Source organism: Scomber japonicus, chromosome 15 (genome assembly GCF_027409825.1).
Source record: "Scomber japonicus isolate fScoJap1 chromosome 15, fScoJap1.pri, whole genome shotgun sequence".
Lineage (NCBI taxonomy): Eukaryota > Metazoa > Chordata > Actinopteri > Scombriformes > Scombridae > Scomber > Scomber japonicus.
The window spans coordinates 3,549,934-3,567,853 of record NC_070592.1 but is presented as its reverse complement, the minus strand read 5'-3'; the positions used below and the strand labels follow the sequence as shown (position 1 = coordinate 3,567,853).

The following is a 17,920-nucleotide window of genomic DNA, read 5'->3' as shown; positions in this document are numbered from 1 at the left end:
GAAAGAAAGAAGAAGGAAGAAAGGGAGGAAGGAAGAAGGACGGAAAGGAAAGAGGGAAGAAGCGAGGGAGGGAGGAAGGAAAGGAGGGAGGGAGGGAGGGAGGGAGGGAGGGAGGACGAAAAGAGGAAGGAATTTAGGAGAGAAGTAAGGAAGGAAGGAAGGAAGCAAGGAAGGATGGAAGGAGGAGGAAGCAAAGAAAGAGGGGAGGAGGGGAAGAAGGAAGGAAAAATTAAAGAAAGAAGGAAAGAAAGAAGGAACAGTCAAAAGAGATAGGGTCAATTTGACCCGGGAGGACGACACGAGGGTTAGTATAGTGGAAGTATAGTAATAAAAAGACTGTAATGTTGAAACATAGAAGACTTATGAAGGGATTTTCTATCGGTCAGTATGAACAGGAGGACAGATTACAGCTTTAATATTAATCTAGGCTCCTCGTTGTCGTTTTAAGACTCCTTTAAAGCGAGGAAGTGCAACTTTTTTTTTTTTTTTTTTTTTTAAAGAAACAGAACGTGAAGTGATGATGAAAGCACAGAGTAAAACTACTTGCTGCACCTTTAAGGAGGCACTTCATCAACCAGGTAAATAACAAACAACACAACTGAAACTGAAGAGGAACGACAACCTAAAAAGCAAGGACCTGATAAATGAAGGTTTGACTTTTTTAAAAGGTACATAAAGCAAACGGTGAAATATAAACCCCAGTTAAAAAAAAAACAGCAACAACAAAAACGGATAAAAACAATAAAACAAAAAAAAAACAGTTTTCTTGAAGTTAATTCAATAGCATAGATGAGTTAAAGTAGTTCCAACCTGATACCCCCCAACCCCGTCCCCCTCTATGATGTCCATAAGAAATCCTCTACATCAGGCACTTGTTGATTAGTCCGTGTGACGGCTCCAAAACCGCCCAATCAGAAACAGCGAGCGGCCGTCCATCCTCCAATCGCCTCCTCTCAGTTAGTTAGTCCCGGCAGCTTCTTGGACCTTTTTCTTTAGTCTCCTCTTCTGCCCGAACCTCTTCTCCTCCTCCTCCTGCTGCTGCACCTCCTCTCCGTCCAGACTCCTGGAGCTGCGGTGGACTCCGGGGGACCTCAGCTCAAAGGTTTCGGGGTTCAACGCGGGGTCGCCGGCCTCCACGGGTCTCGGCGCCGGGTAGTTGGGCTGGTAGTAGCGGTAGGGGTCGTCGTCTTCCTCCGCCTCGCCGTAGTTCTGGTAGACGTTGGGTGGTAGTTGGACTGCGGGGACAGCGCCGCCGTCAGTGACATCCCCGCCTTCTAGTGGTTGCCAAGCAGCCAGCGGGGGGACGGGGGGGGGGGGGGCCGAACCGCCAATCAGACAGCGAGGCAGGCAGACAGCGAGAGCCCAGAATAAAGATGGCCGCCGCCACAAAACACCACAGGAAGCAACGGTTTGGGGTTTGGTTGTGATTTGATTGGGTTAGCGGGACAGGAAGAAGGGGGGCGGGACAAAGTGGAAGGAGGAAGAGACACACAGGGACAAAGGTTACCAAAGGTTACCAAAAGGTTGCCGAGGGCGACCAAGTCAGGGTTACCAAGGTTACCAAGGACTGACAACACTGAAAGCGGGGTGAGGGAAGTTTTAAGGACAAACCGCTTCGAATAAAAGTTTGAATAAAGTTTAACCCTTTACATACTGATCATACTCTGACTCATAATTAGTCTCTACACTAATTCATATTCATAAATTATCAATCAGTCATTAATAAATGTTTGATTAATCCTTCTATTTGATTAAAAGACATTCACAATCACTATTTTATGATCCAGGAGAACAACAAACATGTTTAAATGCTTTTTTTTTTTTTTTTTTTTAATTTTTTTGAATAAAAACGGTCAAATTTGTATATTTGCATATATAAAAATGTGCATCGGCTGCACAAAAATGTAAAAAACTATGCATTTTATTTTTATTTTTGTATATTCTGGGGTCACATTAGGAAAAGTCCACCTAGTAGAAATGTGTATTGGGTGTTTTTGTGGCTCTCACATGTAAAAAATGGGTCATATTTTTGACTCTGAACAGTATGTGAAGGGTTAAGGTGAGAAATGTCTTGATTATTAGATTTGTTATTTATTCAACATTTAATTTAATGTCTTTAAGTTGTATCTTTAGATTAAAAGTTATTTTAAAAAACAAGCACAATCTGGACTTTTAGATGTTTCTGTACATCAAAGGAATAATAAAGGAGCCTGTTTTAAATAAGAAGCACCAGATGATCCTAATCTGGAGTCCGGAGAGGATTAATGTGTCAGTGCGGCTTTATGGTAAAGTTTAATGACTGTTCAGCCAATTAAAATCTGACTACTGTCAAGAAATCCCACGAAAAGAGACGAGCTAACAACGACTTGGTTTACATATAAGCTCCGTCTGATAGATCTCACTCCTCTGTGCTGGAGACTTCTGTAATTATCCAGAACTTTACTTTATTACCATGAACACACACACACCGTCCTGCTGCTAGGAATATTAACTCAAGCACCAAACGTAGATTAATCCGCCGCTTAAAGTAGTCCCCAACAAATGCAGTAATTCCTCCTACAGTAGCAAGCTGTCTTCTTTTTTTAGTGAGAGACTTTTTTTACTTTTAAAGGTTTCTGTCTTCAGTGGAAACCAAAAAGCTTCAAGAAATCAGACAATACACTCACTGGAGCACCAAACGTGGATTCATCCGCTGCTGAAAGTAGTCCCCAACAAATGTACTATTTCCTCCTGTTTTAGTGATTTAGTTTTTAGTAATAGTCTTCTTTTTTTAGTGAGCTACTTTTAAAGGTTTCAGTCTTCAGTAGCCACAGACTGCGAGACGAACAAACACATTCAATCCTTTCGTGGGATTTCTTGACAATAAGAACGATACAGGATATGATCATCTTTATCCTCTAAGATCTGTAGTTCTGATTCAAACTATGAAATAATGCTGTATATTATATTATGTTATATTATATTAATGTGTGCAGTTGGGGGGGGGGGGCAGTGAGGGGGATGGGGGGGGGGTTGATCAGCTGATGCAGCGACAGCACTTCCATCACCTACAGTATCTTGCAGTGTTTGCAGCATCTAAAAACTATGACTCCCTGCTGTCGACACTTAGTAGTCGCTGATATACTGCGCTAAGAGGAGGAAAGGTTGTAAAAACGAGGCGATGACACACACACACACACATATATATACACACACACACATATATATACACACATATGCATACACAGAGCAGAGAAAGAGAGACACAAAGGCAGAGGAGTGAATTTAACATGCAGACGTTTACTCACATCACGAGCCTGCAGGCTGAGAGCTGCACAGCGCCGTTTAGGCCGCTGTTTGACCTTTAACCTCAACACACATCAACGGTTAAACAACGTCATGCTTTTAACTGTTAACGATGACTCATGCAGGGTTTTCCCTCATACATGCTTGTGCATAAATATATATATATGTATACAGTATATGTGTGTAAGGGTCAATGATGTGGTTTTAGTCAGATTTAAAGGGTTAAAATGTGAAAATAAACGTATGAATAACTTTCACACATTCTTTTTTTGTGGACTCAGCATCAAATTTATGCTTTTAATCCATTTTGAGAGAATATATTAGAGGATTATGGTAAAAATGTAAAGTAATTATTTGTATAAGTCCACTTAAATTACGCTGTAGGTGGATAAAATAATCTATATCAGTCTATATCATTCTTTTGTGGTTACACCATTTGACATGTTCAGGAGCATTCAGTCTTACTTTTATTAAAAATGATGAAAATGCCATTTCAAATGATATAAAACTAACAAAAACACATTTTAACAAACCTTTATTAGTCACTGAGCCATATATATATTTATATATATGTGTATGTGTATGTATCACTGTCACAGTTTATCAAATGACTTCCAGTGTTTGAAGACGTGTGCTTTCTGTATGTGTTGAGAATGTGATGAGTTGTGAGTGTGAAGCTGTTAAAACATCATTTCCTGTGTGTTTCTGTGTTTCTGTGTGTCTGTGTTTCTGCTTTTAGAGAGACTGTGAACAACTGAGCTGAGCTGTTTGGACTCTGGAGGGAAAATTAACACATAATAGAAACAAAAGCTTCCTGCGGTGCTGCTGAGCTGTTGTCGTCGTCTGCAGCAGCTTTTAGTTTTTTTTTTTAAATGTGTGACTTGTGAAGTAATGAGTTAGTAACTAATAGTGATGTATGCATGAGAAAACCCTGCATGGAGCATCTTTCCAAGCGGCTGATTAAAACCCACAATCACAATAATACTGAGTGGCTTCACGTCAACATCTCAGTGGAAACAAACGTTAAGATGCAGAATTATTCAGTCTACCATTGGTTGCATGCAGTTTCAATCAGGCAACAGGAAGCTTTAAAGGGCTCATTCACCCAATTCATAAAGAAAACCTTCATAAGTTTCATAAGTCTTTGTTTCAAAATAGGAAGGAAGGGAGGAAGGAAGCAAGGAAGGGAGGAAAATAGGAAATAAGGAAGGGAGGGAGGAAGAAAGGAAGGAAAATAGGAAGAAAGGGAGGAAGGAAGCAAGGAAGGAAGAAAGGAAGGAAGGAAAATACGAAAGGAGTAAGGAACGAACAAATGAACTAAGAAAGAAAGAAGGACACAAGGAAGGAAGGAAGGAAAGAAAGAAGGATGGAAGGAAGGAAGGAAGGAAAGAAAGAAGGATGGAAGGAAGGAAGGAAGGAAAGAAAGAAGGATGGAAGGAAGGAAGGAAAGAAAGAAGGAAGGGAGGAAGAAAGGAAGGACAATAGGAAAGGAGTAAAGAACGAACAAATAAACTAAGAAAGAAAGAAGGACACAAGGAAGGAAGGTAGGAAGGAAAGAAGGATGGAAGGAAGGAAGGAAGGAAGAGAGGGAAGAAAGGAAGGAAGGAAGGAAGAAAGGGATGGAAGGAAGGAAGAACAGATGGAGGGAACATTAACAGATGAAAAGTCATCAAATGTAATAAGTTACATTACTTTGATGAAGTCATTAAATAGTTACATGACTCTATTTTAAATAAAGTAACTAGTAATCTGTAAGGTACAATACTTCTTTATGATTTGGGTGAATGGTCCTTTAAGTCGGTGAGTATATAACATCTAAATAATTATTCATTCATGAAACTTTGCTGTTTCATCACGTTAAAAAACAAAAGTACATTTTAATCACATGATGTTTGAAATGATTCAACAATTTCAAAATCACGATGTACAAACTGTAACTTCCAGAGAAGCAGCAGTCTGAACTCATGCAGACTGTTGACTGAAGCTCAAACTCTGCATCTTAAACTGTGATTGTATTTAAATAAAAACCAAACAAGTTGATGATGGATGACATGCAGCTTTGTTTTAACTCAGTGGAAACTTTTCAACATGGAAAAGAAACCGAATGAATTAAATGTTTCACTCGACGGCCTCAGATACAAAAACAAACACTCAATGCATTTCAAACCTTTCATGCTCATTTTTACACTTTTACAACGTCCACATTTCTCTCTACAGTTATCATCATAGAAACAGTAAGAATAAAGCATTTACAGAATTTTTAAAGGTTTCTTTCTTTATTTGAAGGTTTTTTTTGTTTTTATAACTTTCACACTCTGTAGCTGTAAGTATAAAAGAAGCAGAGTGAAGCTGGAGTAGTCTAGTAGTCGTCTCTAACAGTGTGAATCACTTAGTAAGGATGAGTCTGCCTCTTCTCTATATTTAACCAACAATGAACTCATCTACTAAGAAGTATCATGTATGCCTATCTAAAGGCTGATATATCTGATTCCTCTGTTCTTTGTCCAGGACTATTTAAAAACACATTGAGTCACAGCACTGTTCCTTTATTATGAAGAGTTTATCCATCCATCTATCTATCCATCTATCCATCTAACTATCTATCCATCCATCTATCCATCCATCCATCTAACTATCTATCTATCCATTCATCTATCCATCCATCCATCTATCCATCCATCCATCTATCTATCCATCCATCTATCTATCCATCTATCCATCCATCCATCTATCCATCTATCCATCCATCCGTCTATCCATCCGTCTATCTATCTATCCATCTATCCATCCATCCATCCATCCATCCATCCATCTATCCATCCATCCATCCATCCATCCATCCATCTATCTATCTATCTATCTATCTATCCATCCATCTATCTATCTATCTATCTATCTATCCATCCATCTATCTATCTATCTATCTATCTATCTATCTATCCATCTATCTATCTATCCATCCATCCATCTATCTATCTATCTATCTATCCATCCATCCATCCATCTATCTATCTATCCATCCATCTATCCATCCATCCATCTATCTATCCATCCATCTATCCATCTATCTATCCAACTTCTCTCCAGAGCCTGAAAACAATCTTCTGTTTCTAATCAAACTAATGTAACTAATGAAGGATCATGTGACCCAGTGCAGCGGTGTGACTCATTCATGTGTTTTTAATAGATTTTAAATCAGATACATCAGCCTTTAGACACACACACACACACACACACACACACACACACACACACACACACACACACACACACACACACACACACACACACTCATTGTTAGTAGATGAATTCATTGTTGACTCTAAACATGAGATTTGTTGACTAGAGGAAAAATATAAAAAAACACCAGACTGCTCCTTTAACTCGTCTCCTTGTTGGAAGTCACGTTACACATGACTTCATGCATACCTAACGACCAATCACGGGTCCCCATTGGTTGCCAGGGGAACTCTTCTTTTTTTAATTTTAATTTGATTATTAAAGTTTGATTGTTTTCTCAGTTTCAGTCTGATGTTAAATAGACTTTGGGTTTTAGACGTAGACTCAGATGTCTGCTGATGAAACTCTAACAGCATAAAATATAATAACTAACTGTAAAACTACTTACAGTCAGTTTAGTTTAGTTCATTTTGTTTCATTTCATTTTTTAAGATCTTACCTATAAGTGATTACATTATGACATCACTGATATGCAAATTGGCGCCATCTAGTGGCTCTTTAGGAGACTTTAGTGTCTATCCACTAAACACACACATTAAAAACAAAGTAAGAACAACTTTAATTAAACTGGTTAGTCTCTTCTAGCTGGTGTTGATCTGTATTTTAGGGTTAGGGGTTAGGGGTTTAGGGGTGAGGGATTAGGGGTTGGGGTACGTACCTCCCACATTGTAGCCCACACAGGAGTTCTGGTCGCAGTAACCTGGAGGTCCTGCAGGTCCGACCGGTCCAGGGACGCCTGGCCGACCGGGGGATCCAGGGTTCCCAGGTCGCCCTGATGAACCCTGACTACCAGGTCTGCCCTGCCCCTGAACACCTGAGAGGAGGGAGAGGAGGGAGAGGAGGAAGAGGAGGGAGAAGAGGGAGAGGAGGGAGAGGTGGGAGAGGTGGGAGAGGAGGGAGAGGAGGGAGAGGAGGAAGAGGAGGGAGAGGAGGGAGAAGAGGAAGAGGAGGGAGAGGAGGGAGAGGAGGGAGAGGAGGGAGAGGAGAAAGAGGAGGGAAAGGAGTGAGAAGAGGAAGGGGAGGGAGAGGAGGAAGAGGAGGGAGAGGAGGAAGAGGAGGTAGAGGAGGGAGAGGAGGGAGAAGAGGGAGAAGAGGGAGAGGAGGGAGAGGAGGGAGAAGAGGGAGAGGAGGGAGACGAGGGAGAGGAGGAAGAGGAGGGAGAGGAGGAAGAGGAGGGAGAGGAGGGAGAGGAGGGAGAGGAGGAAGAGGAGGGAGAGGAGAGAGAGGAGGGAGAGGAAGGAGAGGAGGGAGAGGAGGAAGAGGAGGGAGAGGAGGGAGAAGAGGGAGAGGAGGAAGAGGAGGGAGAGGAGGGAGAGGAGGAAGAGGAGGGAGAGGAGGGAGAGGTGGGAGAGGAGGGAGAGGAGGGAGAGGAGGGAGAGGAGGGAGAGGTGGGAGAGGTGGGAGAGGAGGGAGAGGAGGAAGAGGAGGAAGAGGAGGGAGAGGAGGGAGAGGTGGGAGAGGAGGGAGAGGAGGGAGAGGAGGGAGAGGTGGGAGAAGAGGGAGAGGAGGGAGAGGAGGGAGAGGAGGGAGAGGAGGGAGAGGAGGGAGAGGTGGGAGAGGAGGGAGAAGAGGGAGAGGAGGGAGAGGTGGGAGAAGAGGGAGAGGAGGGAGAGGAGGGAGAAGAGGAAGAGGAGGGAGAGGAGGGAGGGAGCAAAGTTAAGATTGTAATGAGCATTTTAGGGAAAGTGTGATAGAAAGGACAAAACTAAGAATGTGAGATTTAAAAGAAAATGACGATGAATTTATTGTGTTAAATGTTCTTCATCACTTTATTTTTATTATTTTTATTATTATTATTCAAAATGTGCAAAATCTGTTTTTTTGTGTTATTACTACAGAGTCAGACATCCCAACTCTCCCGCAGATTGATAACGGCTCCTTGACGACCGCAAATTAAATCCAATCTCCTGGAATCTGGAGCGTGCAAGCAAGAGCACGAGAGAGAGTGTGTGTGTGTGTGTGTGTGTGTGTGTGTGTGATTATTAATGCAGTGTGTGTGTGTATGTGTGTGTGTGTGTGTGTGTGTGTGTGTGTGTGTATGTGTGTGTGTGATTATTAATGCAGTGTGTGTGTGTGTCTGTGTGTGTGTGTGTGTATGTGTGTGTGTGTGTGTGTATGTGTGTGTGTATGTGTGTGTATGTGTGTGTGTGTGTGTGTGTGTGTGTGTGTGTGTGTGTGTGTGTGCGTGTGTGTGTGTGTGTGTGTGTGTATGTGTGTGTATATGATTTTAATTAATTAATTAATTAATGCAGCGTGTGAGAGAGCAAAGCGTCCTGATAGCTCTGTGTTGCTGCTGATCAGAGCATGGATATTTCTGATCTAAACAACGTCACACTTGGCACTGCTCTTACTCTTACCCGTAGAAAGACACCCGTCACGTTTGGAATGAATCGGATGAACGGTTCGACAGATAAGTGACTAACAGACAGACCTTCCTGTCATTTAGAGATAGATTTAGGTGGAATGAGACTCTGAAGTGTGTTTACCTGGAGCTCCTTGAGGTCCTCTGGGGCCTTGGACTCCGACACCTGGAGACCCTTTCTCACCCTTGTCTCCTGATAGACCTAAACACACACACACACACACACACACACACACACACACACACACACACACACACACACACACACACACACACACACACACACACACACACACACACACACACAGAGAGTATATTTGCAACTTTTGTCTTGAAAAGGTTCTTCATATACAGGTCAATGATGGGATGTAACCCAGTGTCAATTGGTGTAACCAGTATTTTTCCATAAAAATCTGATTATAAACAGGACAATAAATGTGAACTACAATGTGGAATAAATATATTATCCACTTTTGCAATGCAAGGCTGTGTTTTGTAACACATTTTACAACATTTGTCACAAATGATGTAAAACAAAGAGGTTGTTTTTAGGATACATTGTGCTCAATATCGACAAAATGCTCTAAAATTTAAATGTATAAATAGTCCAATTTTTTTTCTTTTCATTTAATGTTTTAAAATGAAGTCATTATTAGTATAAGTCCACTTTTTTGAATTGCTCATGCCAGATATTAAACTTGAAGCTACTAATTTCCTTCAGTATGAGCATCATTTGTGACTCTGAGTTAACCTGGGTAAAGGTCAGAAGTTCGTCCAGTGTGAATCTCTCGTACCTCTTTCTCCCGGTTGCCCGTTCTGTCCGTTCTGTCCAGGGAAGCCGGGTCTTCCTGGGGGTCCTTGCTCTCCCTGCGGCCCCGGGGTTCCGCTTCGGCCGGGCTCTCCGGGGGGCCCCGGCACGGTGCGGATGGACACCGATGGACTGGGCACGTGGTTCAGGATGGAGTTGTAGCGAGCCATGTGACCTGAAAACAGAGGGAGGAGTTTAAACAGCCACAGGAAGTAGAAAGTATTTTTTAATGCTACAACTCCTTCATAAATGGTGCCGTTAGACTTTCAACCAAAACAAAGAAGAGTGAGCATATTAATCTGGTTTTAGCTTCACTTCATTGTCTCCCACTGTCTTTTAGAATAGATTTAAGCTTCTTTTTACTTATTGTTAAAGCTCTAAATGTTTTTTTTGGGGGGGCCATCCTACATCACAGACTCTCTGTTGTTTTTATAATCCTTCACAAACTCTCAGATCATCCACTGCTGAGCTTTTAAATACATAAAAGCAAATAATGATACCTCAACCTGATAGAAAACTCTAAAGCTAGAAGAGATCTAAGAGCTCTAATTCTATTATTCTTATTTTTCTCTGTAAAGCACTTTGAGTTACATCCTTTATATGAAATGTGCTCTAATAAATAAAGTTTATTATTATTATTTTTACTAGCATCACACTCCAGAATATCCTACTGAACTGTATGTAGTTGAGATGCATTGTGGGTAATGTAGGCACCATGTTTTGTGTGAAAAAAAAGAAAAAAGAAGACAATGTTTCTGGTTCACTAAATGTGTGGAAAACTCTTTAAAAAAAGTTTTTCACAAGCTAAATAGTTAGTTAGGAGCTGAGTACAGATGAGCTGCAGCTTTATTTAAATGATCACTTCACTGAGCAGAACCTGATTAAAGAGTAAAAGATCAATAAATGTGTTTTATTGCTGTAGCTTCAGTCTCTCCTTGGTCTTAACGCTGACTGTGTAACTGTTGTATCACTGAGTCTGAACACACAGCTAACATCTGTTCATGATGAATCATCCACAGTAAACTACAGCAACAGTATTTATTGGATCTACTTTCTACTCAACAAACAAACTCTGAATTAAACTTAAAAAGCCTGAATGAATAAAACCAGGATCCTTTAAACTCCATTCTAACCTTAATCCTAAAACCAAGTCTCACCTTTTAAATACACACAGGTTGAAGTTTAAACACACACAGGTTTATACACACACACGCAGGTTTATACACACACACATACAGGTTTATACACACACACATACAGGTTTATACACACACACACACATACAGGTTTATACACACACACACACACACAGGTTTATACACACACACACACGGGTTTAAACACACACACACAGGTTTAAACACACACACACACACGGGTTTAAACACACACACACAGGTTTAAACACACACACACACACACACACACACAGGTTTAAACACACACACACACACACAGGTTTATACACACACACACATACACACGGGTTTAAACACACACACACAGGTTTATACACACACACACGGGTTTAAACACACACACACAGGTTTATACACACACACACGGGTTTAAACACACACACACAGGTTTATACACACACACACACACAGGTTTATACACACACACGCAGGTTTAAACACACACACACAGGTTTATACACACACAGGTTTAAACACGAACACACGCACAGACAGACACACAGGTTAGAGGAAGTGTGTGTACTCACTCTGGATCAGCTGCTCACAGACCTGACGGGCGATGGCCTGGACCGACGCCGTCGACTGCAGATCACCCTGAAAACACACAATATTACAACAAAGGTCACATGTTGAGGTATTATTCTTGATTCAGATTGAGAAATATTGCCAAAATACAGTCGTTCCTCTCTCACACAGATGCTGAAAAATGTATTCATGCTTTTATATTTAACAGATTAAACGACTGCAGAAAAACTACAAATGAAGCTCAAATTTGAACCAAAACAAGGAAACATTTGCATATTACTCTGATTTTAGCTTCACATCATTACCTCAAAGGATCTTTTACATTTTAAGCTTATTTTACTTGTTTTTAAAGCCTACATCATCATTTTAATAATGCTTCACCAGCTCTCAGATCATCTACTGCTGAGTTTTTTAAACACACATAAAACCGTGCAAAGAAGTGCAGCTTTCTTTAATTATGCTCCAAAACTTTAACTAAAACTATAAGAGATGAAAAAACTGATTTATTTAATCTGGCTTAAATTAGTGCTGTTTTAATTTATTTTTTACTAAATGTTTAATTTATTATTATTTATTGTATTTTTTGGGGGTACATTTAGTTTTTTTTGTGTCTATGTGGTTTAGTTTAAATTTAAAGGGTTAAAATGTGAAAATAAACATATGAATAACTTGCACACATTTTTTTTGAAAGGACCCAGCATCAAATTTCTGCTTTTAATCTATTTTGAAAGAATATATACATAAGAGAGCAGGATGGACTGTTTAAATGATACTTTATCTGATTGATATTATTGTATTTTCCTGCTTTTCGTATCTTTATTAATTATTTCTGCTGGATAATGTTGATCTGATGATTAAAGAAGCTTCTGTTACCTTATTTTATTCTTTAATCTCGTTGATCTTTGTCATTATTATTTAAAAAGGCAAAGTCTACAACTACTACTTTAACTCTGACGTGTCGTGTGAACTTGTGAAGTCTTGTAAGTTTGTGTGTGTAGATGATACGATAATAAAAATATTAATCATGTCATGTTTTTCTTCTGTGGTTAAAAGTTACGCCATCCTGACCTCCTGTTATTCCTCCCTTGAGGTTTGCGTGACATTAAAGGTCTTAACTGCAGCATCATCTCTGGGTGTGGATATCCTGTGTTGACAGGAAGTGACATCAGCAGAACTTTCCCCTCTTGCAGCAGTACTTAGGTGACATTAGTGCTGGCCCAGTTTGGAAATACCCAAATTCATGAAGGACAGATGATAAACTCGATGCATTCAGACGCTAATAACAACATTTTATTACTCATTATTTTTGTTTATCACTTATTGTTATTGTTTATGTGTGTGATCAAACTTTCCTTTATTCTGTAAAATATTATAATTAACTTCTATCGCACCTTTCCAAACCAAAGTGGTGCTTCACATAATATAATATTAACAGAATAAAACACATAAAAACACAATAAAAACTATAATCAAGCATAAATAGATGAAACATTAAACAATAAATTAAAGAAAAGCAGCAATTATACGATAATACAGTCATATGTCTGTCTGTATGTGGTTATAACTATTAATTAGTGTGTTGAATTATTTCAACTTGCTTTTTTATGGTTACACCACTTAGACATTTTTGCCATAATCCTCTAATATATTACCTTATACCAGAGGAGTCAAACTCATTTTCACTCAAGGGCCACATACAGACCAATTTGATCTCATGTGGGCCGGATCATTGAAAAGATGGAGGAAAAGAAGGAAGAAAGGAAGGAAATAAGAAGGGAAGGAAGGAAAGACAGATGAAAGGAAGGAGGGAAGAAAGGTAGGAAAGAGAGATAGTGAAGGACGGACAGACAGATGGAAGGAAGGAAGGAAGGGAGGACAGAAGGAAGAAATAAAGGAAGGACAGAAGGGAGGAAGGAAAGAATGAAGGTAGGAAGGACCGATGGAAGGAAGGAACGAAGAAAGGAAAAAAGGAAGGTAGGGAGGAAGGAAAGAAAGGAGCAAGGGAAGAAAGAAGGAAGGAAGGACATGGAAGGAACGAAGAGAGGAAAAAAGGAAGGTAGGGAAGAAAAAAGGGAGAAAGGAAGGAGGGAGGGAAGAAAGGACAGATGGAAGGAACGAAGAGAGGAAAAAAGGAAGGAAGGAAGGACAGATGGAAGGAAGGAAAAGAACACAGGAAGGAAAGTGGGCCGGATTGCTCCCATCAGCGGACTGGTTCTGGCCCACGGGCCGCATGTTTGACACCCCTGCCTTATACCCTTTAAATTTAAACTAAACCACATGGACATAAAAAGAACTCCCATCTTTGACCCGTGCATGAAGAAAAGAAAAAAAGAAAGAAGGCTATTCCTCGTCCTCCACTTACCCGTTCACCTTTATCTCCCTTGCTTCCAGGCAAACCCTGCAACAGAACAGACTCTAATTAAACTCTGCTCACATTTTATTGACCGTGTTAAATTCTTCATGTCGACAAGGTGATGAAAACATGGAGCGAAGGACATTAACCTGATCAGCTCTCTCTCTCTCTCTCTACCTCTCTCTCTATCTGTCTCTCCCCCTCTTTCTCTCTCTCTATCTCTCTCTCTCTCTCCCTCTTTCTCTACCTCTCTTTGTGTCTGTCTCCCTCTCTCTCTCTCTTTCTGTGTCTGTCTCCCTCTCTGTCTCTCTGTCTCTCTCTCTCTATCTCCCTCTCTGTCTTTCTCTATCTCTCTCTCCCTCTCTGTCTTTCTCTATCTCTCTCTCCCTCTCTCTCTCTCTCTTTCTGTCCCTCCCTCTCTCTCTCTCTCTATCTCCCTCTTGGTCTTTCTCTATCTCTCTCTCCCTCCCTCCCTCCCTCCCTCTCCCTCTCTCTCTATCTCCCTCTCTGTCTTTCTCTATCTCTCTCTCTGTCCCCCCCCCTCTCTCTCTCTCTCTTTCTGTCCCCCTCTATCTCTCTCTCTCTCTCTCCCTCTCTCTGCCCCCCTCCTCTCTCCCTCTCCCTCTATCTCTCCCCCTCTATCTCTCTGTCTCCCCCTCGCTCCCCCCGCCCCCCTCTCTCTCTCTGGGCCCCTGTTGGTTCCTCTGACATGAGGAAACTGTGGTTTGACTGCAGCGCTCCTGATTCTTTCACACTGATAACTCACATCCTTTTTTTATTACTTTATTACCTTCACAGTTAATGCACTGACTAGAGCAGTAATGTGTGAGTTGAACATCCTTTTTGACATTTTCTTTGTAAGGTTAAAAAAAACATTCATTGCAATAAAGCCACAAAAAATATGAGCCAATAAAAACCAACCTTCAGCTGTCAGAATGACGTCATCGCTGTATTTAATACATAAAAACATGCAGTAAACACATGAAGAGCTCTGTCTGAAACCATTAAATCTAACCTTCAATCCAAGCTTTGAAAAACACACAGATGCTAAAACACACTTCACAATATCCAGCTCTTAAATTGACATAATGATGAATAACTTCTTTTATATGAAACTCAATATTTATCCAACCAGCAGTGCCATTACTAAAAAAAAACTACCACTACTGTATATTTCCCTTCAGGTAATTCATAAAAAGACTCATAAATGGTAATAAGTGTGGTAATTAGTAGAAAGGAAAGCTCTTTGCAGTCCACCCACATATGTGTAATTACACACCTGACTGCTTTATATCACAGAGATGTAAAGTGTGTGAGCAGAGTTAGTTTTATTCAGGAATAAAGAGAGAGAGAGGTGACTACATTTAAATAACATCATCAACAGAAACAGAAAATTATCTGAATCTGATTATCTCACAATATTTGATCTGCTTTGCTTCAACGTGATTCCAATCAAAATTCATATTATTAAATATGATGGGATGGAAATTAATGCCTGCAGCGTGATGAAAATAACTCTGTCGTCTATTAGTAACACTCAAAAGTTTGAGACTGAACTTTTTTCAATTCTTATTTTTTATCTATTTTATTCTGTATTTGAATCCCACAAGTTGAGTATAAATACTAATAAATGTTTGAATTGATTTGATTTATTTATCTATGGATGCTGATGGAAGTAAAATGCTACTTCAAGGTCCTGAACAATAACTGGGACATTATGATGCTCTGGAAATGTTCACAAATTGGACCTCAGTGAATTTTAACTGAATACTTCTGTTTTAGGGCAACGCTGTCAGATGGTTAGTAAGTTTAGATTAAAAAGCTTGAATCTTTAAAGGGAGAATCTGTTATTTTTTTCTAAACATTGACAAATAAAGTGAACCCTTTCATACTGTTCAGGGTCTAATTTGACCAATTTTGACATTTGAGAGCTGGTTAAACACTGTATGCACATTTATTTTACCCACAGTATACAAAATTGAAATATAATGTATAAGTTTTCAAGTTTTTGTGCAGCTGATACACATTTTTTAATATGCATATGTACCTATTGACCTGTGTTTATTAATAAAATTAAAAAAAATGGCCATTCAAACAGTTGTGTCCCATATTATTGTATCAAATGTTCTCCTGGATCATAAAATAGTGACTGTGAATGCCCCCCCCCCCCCCACCCATATATACACATAGGATACACTCTGTCTGCTATCTGACAGCTTCATTAAGGAATAAATGAACACTGATTAATGACTGACAGGGGATTTATGACTGTGAATTGGTGTAGAGACTAAATATGAACAGTAATTAGGGTTGAACATTAATATAATTATTGTAACTAAATATGTTGTTTAGAGGTGCAGCGGTCATAAAACCATCAAAGGAACATTTTTAGGACGGCAGCTGACAGGACCTTTCCCCCTCAGGTGTCAACATGACTATAAACCCAGATTATTGTGTGTTAGCGTCTGAGATAAACCTGCAGACCTTCAGACCGGACAGGAAGACGTTAATCCTGCTGATAACACACTGTGATCACTGTTAAGCCTGACTGACAGCACTTCCTGCCTCCTCCTGGATATTTACACGCTGCTTTTTCTTCTTTCAGCTGGTTTTTTTTTTGTCAGACGAGGCGATGAGAGGAACGAGATTTAAACCCAAACTGGAAAGTAAAAAGACAAACGATCATCTTTTGTGTTTCTTTCAGCGTGTGACGGACTCACCGGTGGTCCCAGCTCTCCCTGTTTTCCTGCAGGGCCCGTGTTACCTGGGGCCCCTGGAGCTCCTGGAGTCCCCTGGGGAAACAGAGACGGACATGAAGAGAAAGAAAAGGCGTGATGAAAAAAGAGACAGAAAGACAAAATGTTCAAAACAGAGAATTTTCTCTTGTCATTCTCTCTTTCTCTGTCATTTGAATCTTAAGCAGACAAGTTTCTTCCTTTTCTCACAGCGGAAGAAACACTTATGACGTTAACTAATGAACAAATTCTTTAAGTTCTTTATCATTTATGTTATTATGATTTGAATGATTAACAAAAAGTAAAACAGTGAAAATTTTGAGGATGAAAATATGAAAAAGTTCTTGCATGAGGCCCATTATCTGCTACAGGTGCTCCAATAGTAATTAACATATAGCATTACGGAAATCATTGACTTCATATTTATAGTTTACAGTAGATCAAACACATTAAGAGAAGAATCAGGTATTTAAATGTGTTTTTCCAGGTCTTGAGTGTAAAAATGAAAGAATAAGATTGAATGAACAGCTGCTGTCTCATCTGCTGTGGAGTACCACTGGGTTCAATATCAGGCCCGCCACACTATTTGCTTTATAATTTAAATATAAGATCATTTCCTTTTACCTTGTTACTCTGTGCGTTAGTTATTGGTCAGATGTTTAATGTTTGTAGTTTTAAAGCTGTGGTAACACAATATAAAGTACAGCAGCCTTCAAACTGTTTTCAGGATTTTAATTTGATGTAAAAAGAAAAAGGACAACTCTTCCTGATATTACCACTAAATTCAAACCACCACATCTTCTCACATATCCATAATTATCTCCAACACTCAGTTCCAATTAAAAATCGACCTTCGAGCGTCTGACGTGAGAACAAGCAGCGAGATAATAAACTGCAACTCCAGCTGACAGAAATCCTCCTTTCTCTCTTTTTGTCTTCTTCAACATAATCACATGAACAATGGTGTAAATGAATAATGACTCACGATGATCCCTGAGGGGCCCTCTCTGCCTGGAGGTCCGTCTTTGCCTGGCGCTCCCTGTGGACGAGAAAAACATCAATACTGTGGAACAAAAAAACTCTCCTCAGTTTTAACATTGTCATGACTTATCTCATTAGTATGACGGAGTATTAGGGCCATACTAAGAGGGGAACAAATGACCACAATAAAGTTGTAATATTAAGAGAATTAAATCATAATATTACCAGAATAAAGTCGTGATATTAGGATAAAAAGAGTCATAATGTTAGGAGAATAAAGTCGTAACCAGCGATAGCCTTGCAGTCGACTCTCTTCCACTAAAGAAGCAATTTCTTCCAAGTCCGTGTGATTCTTTCTTCCAAACAGATTCAGTCGTTTGCACAATTGATTCAAATTCCTGATACTGATAATAATTTGATGCTGATGAGCCA

The 17,920-nt window shown here is 39.8% G+C and overlaps 1 protein-coding gene across 1 annotated transcript in view; it reads right to left on the bottom strand.

Annotated features, from left to right (window-relative positions):
- Positions 1 to 957: 957 nt before the first annotated feature.
- Positions 958 to 17,920, bottom strand: part of LOC128374595 (collagen alpha-1(XIV) chain-like) — a 127,217-nt gene continuing 110,254 nt past the window's right edge. The window contains exons 17-25 of the mRNA XM_053334840.1: positions 17,493 to 17,546; positions 16,493 to 16,564; positions 13,782 to 13,817; positions 11,422 to 11,488; positions 9,682 to 9,870; positions 9,012 to 9,089; positions 7,184 to 7,339; positions 1,508 to 1,576; positions 958 to 1,235 (exon numbers count right to left, since the gene is read on the bottom strand). Of these exons, the coding sequence (XP_053190815.1) occupies positions 958 to 1,235; positions 1,508 to 1,576; positions 7,184 to 7,339; positions 9,012 to 9,089; positions 9,682 to 9,870; positions 11,422 to 11,488; positions 13,782 to 13,817; positions 16,493 to 16,564; positions 17,493 to 17,546 (999 nt within the window). The remainder of the gene's footprint in view (positions 1,236 to 1,507; positions 1,577 to 7,183; positions 7,340 to 9,011; positions 9,090 to 9,681; positions 9,871 to 11,421; positions 11,489 to 13,781; positions 13,818 to 16,492; positions 16,565 to 17,492; positions 17,547 to 17,920) is intronic.